The following is a 3,190-nucleotide window of genomic DNA, read 5'->3' as shown; positions in this document are numbered from 1 at the left end:
AAAAAAAAAAAAAAAACAGAAATATAACTTCGGTAGTATTCCTGTTTTTTTTTTGTATAAAAATAAATCTATACAACAATTGAACATAAAGTTTGATAACACCGATCGCAAAGTGTGCGTGTTATTAAACTATATGATAAAATTGATGAATTATCATATAAAACAAAACAAACAAACCAAAACACGGGTGCACACACGCAACACAGACGAAACAGTTCCGCAAAGACCAGCTGTCCCAAGTGAATCCGCCAAAATTTGAAAAATCCGAAGATATGGCAGACCTGACCTTCCTGAACGAGGCATCAGTGTTGCACAACTTGAAACAACGTTATTACCACAAATTAATTTACGTAAGTTATCGTTTCATTACATATCAATATTAACAGGGTATTTTTCTTTTTTCTTTTCTCTCTCGCCCGCCCCCTCCAACCCCGATTCTCTTGACGATCTTCTTTCATCGTCACCGTCGTCGTTGTCATCGTCATCGTTGTTGTCATCGTTGTTTCTTCTTCTTCTTCTTCTTCTTCTTCTTCCTATTCTTCTTCTTCTTCTTTATCTTCGTTGACTTCTTCAACAATGTGGGGGTTGAATAACGATGACAGACCAGGGACTTCAAGAAGGATCAACTTCAACAAGTGAACCCGCCGAAATACGAAAAAGCCGAGGACATGTCTAATCTGACCTACCTCAATGATGCTTCAGTACTGCACAACTTGAAGCAACGTTACTACGCCCAACTTATCTACGTAAGAGTTTCATCTTCAAAGATGATGACGTTGAATTCATGATGATAACGAAACCCCCCCCCCCTGAGTCTCTTTTATTTTATTTTTTTTCCCCTTGCATTTATCTCTATGTAAAGTTTCTCTTTTTTCTTTTCTTTTCTTTTGTTGTTGATTTATTTATCAAACAATCACGTCATTTTGTTTTTCTTTCAACGAATCATCGATGGAAGAATATAATTCAAATGTACGATTGTTTATCGAGAATTATGATTGAAAGAACAACAATTACGATAATTCTTCTGTATTTTTTTTTTCTTTTATGTTTTCAGACGCGAGAATACAATCTCGTTGTATTATTTTTCAATATTATTTTCTTTTCATTCGTTCATTGTGTTCCAGTTTTGATGTTCTTTCTTTTTCTCCTTCTCTTTTTGTTTCTCTTTATTTTTTATTTATTTATTTCGTTATTGTTTGTCTCTTCGAATCGTTTTATAAGACAAAACGATGATTATAAGTCGTTACAAAGCACCCATAACGTGCCACGACGTTTTAACTATTCCAATAGGAATCGTTTTATTCTTCTATATACATATATATATATATATAGAATATCTTTTTCCTTTTTTACATTGGTAAACGACATTAAGACTTGTCGCCAATGATAATAATAATAATAATAATTGTTCTAATATCGACGATTTTCTTCACAAAATATCGTCTTTTCATTCCCACACACCCTCTTCCCTACCCACAACTCTCGTTTATCTATTGTGACTGATAAACTTGGTTATGTGTTATTTTGCGATATTTCTTTTTTCATGTTATTATTGTTGTTATATATACCTTCATGATAAAACCAAGAAAAAGTGAAAAAAAAACACTCGTCTCGAGACACGAGTTGTTTATTTAAAACAAAACCAAAAACAATCCCAAAATTAAACGGAATGGGATTCAATATAGTTTTCAATGTGTTTTTTTTCCATAAAACCCATTGGCTTTACGATTTCAATTTCAACGTGATTCAACGCAATTCAAAATTACGAAACTGGTTTAGATCTGATTGGATTTAATTTGATCTCGAGATTAGAAGTCTTGTACGATGTCGTAAGGTAAATGGGTTTTGAAAATCATTTCAGCAATGCACGACCGCAGACCGGCCAATTATCAACAAGGAAATTGTTTCTTATGTTTCCTATACATGCTGTTTTTCTTGTCGTTTCTTGTTGCTTTTTTCTTTTTTTGTTTTAATTTCAAAAATGAACAACAATTTTTCTCTACGACAAATATTGTTATTTGTCGCGTTAATAAATATATATATATGTGTATGTATGTATTATTATTATTATTATTATTTCAGACATATTCTGGACTTTTCTGCGTTGCCATTAATCCTTACAAAAGATTCCCCGTTTATACCCAAAGATGCGCGAAATTGTATCGCGGTAAAAGACGTAATGAAGTACCACCCCATATCTTTGCCATTTCTGACGGTGCTTATGTCAACATGTTAACCAGTAAGTAATTTACAGTTTGCAGAATAAAATGTAATCCATTTTTTTGCTTTTTCTTTTTTCTCCTTAAGAAAAATTCAAATATAATAAACTGATCGTAAAAAGAAAATATATTTGTAATAATGATGAGAGAGACCTAACCTAAAAATTGTCTTGTATTATCTTTACAGACAGTGAAAATCAGTCTATGTTGATTACCGGTGAATCTGGTGCTGGTAAGACTGAAAACACGAAAAAAGTCATTGCTTATTTTGCTACCGTCGGTGCATCGACAAAGAAAACTGAAGATACAACTCAGAAGAAGGGTTCTCTTGAGGATCAAGTCGTACAAACTAATCCCGTATTGGAAGCCTTTGGTAACGCTAAGACCGTCCGTAACGATAACTCCTCGCGTTTCGTAAGTTCATTTTTAATATATATTTGTTATTAGTATTATTTATTATTCTTAACCCTTCTTTGCATGATGACGGAAATTTCAATCATAATATTTAGTCAAGAAAAAAAGGTACTCAAAACCCTTGTACTGTATATTTCTTGTTGCTGGCAACTTTTTAACCGACTATTGCGTACAACAAAATGCACTTGTCTAAAAATACCACTAGGATTTTTTTCAAATATTTTTCCTTTAATCTAGAGCATTAATTACATCACCCTGATTTATTTTTAAAAAAAAAAAAGAAAAAATCATGCAAAGAAGGGTTAATACGGAATCACAGGGAACTTGGACATAAAAAAAGAAGTAGAACTTAATGAGTTTTGTTGAGAGTTTCAAATGATAACGAGAGCGAAATATTTAACGGAAGTTTAGATCTTTTGTGTGTTGGAATATTAATAAAAAGAAAAATGTATATCCAGCCAATAAAAGAAACACCCTGAACTGTAAAAATTAGAGTTGCTGAATAAGTCCCAATAAAGGGACGAAACGTCCAACTTAGTTAAATTAAGTTCTACTTC

General features: G+C 32.3%; 1 protein-coding gene across 1 annotated transcript in view; it reads left to right on the top strand.

Moving 5' to 3' along the window:
* LOC106791968 (myosin heavy chain, muscle-like) overlaps nucleotides 1-3,190 on the top strand; it is a gene marked incomplete in the record, with an annotated part of 22,512 nt that overhangs the window by 4,169 nt on the left and 15,153 nt on the right. Inside the window, 3 exon segments of the mRNA XM_014758029.1 lie at nucleotides 603-746; nucleotides 2,083-2,239; nucleotides 2,407-2,633. Coding sequence (XP_014613515.1) covers nucleotides 603-746; nucleotides 2,083-2,239; nucleotides 2,407-2,633 — 528 coding nt within the window.

This window comes from Polistes canadensis, unplaced genomic scaffold (assembly GCF_001313835.1).
Source record: "Polistes canadensis isolate GaletaPanama2010 unplaced genomic scaffold, ASM131383v1 scaffold_360, whole genome shotgun sequence".
Taxonomy (NCBI): Eukaryota; Metazoa; Arthropoda; class Insecta; order Hymenoptera; family Vespidae; genus Polistes; species Polistes canadensis.
Note: the sequence above shows the minus strand (reverse complement) of the source record. Positions and strands in the feature narration are given on the sequence as shown.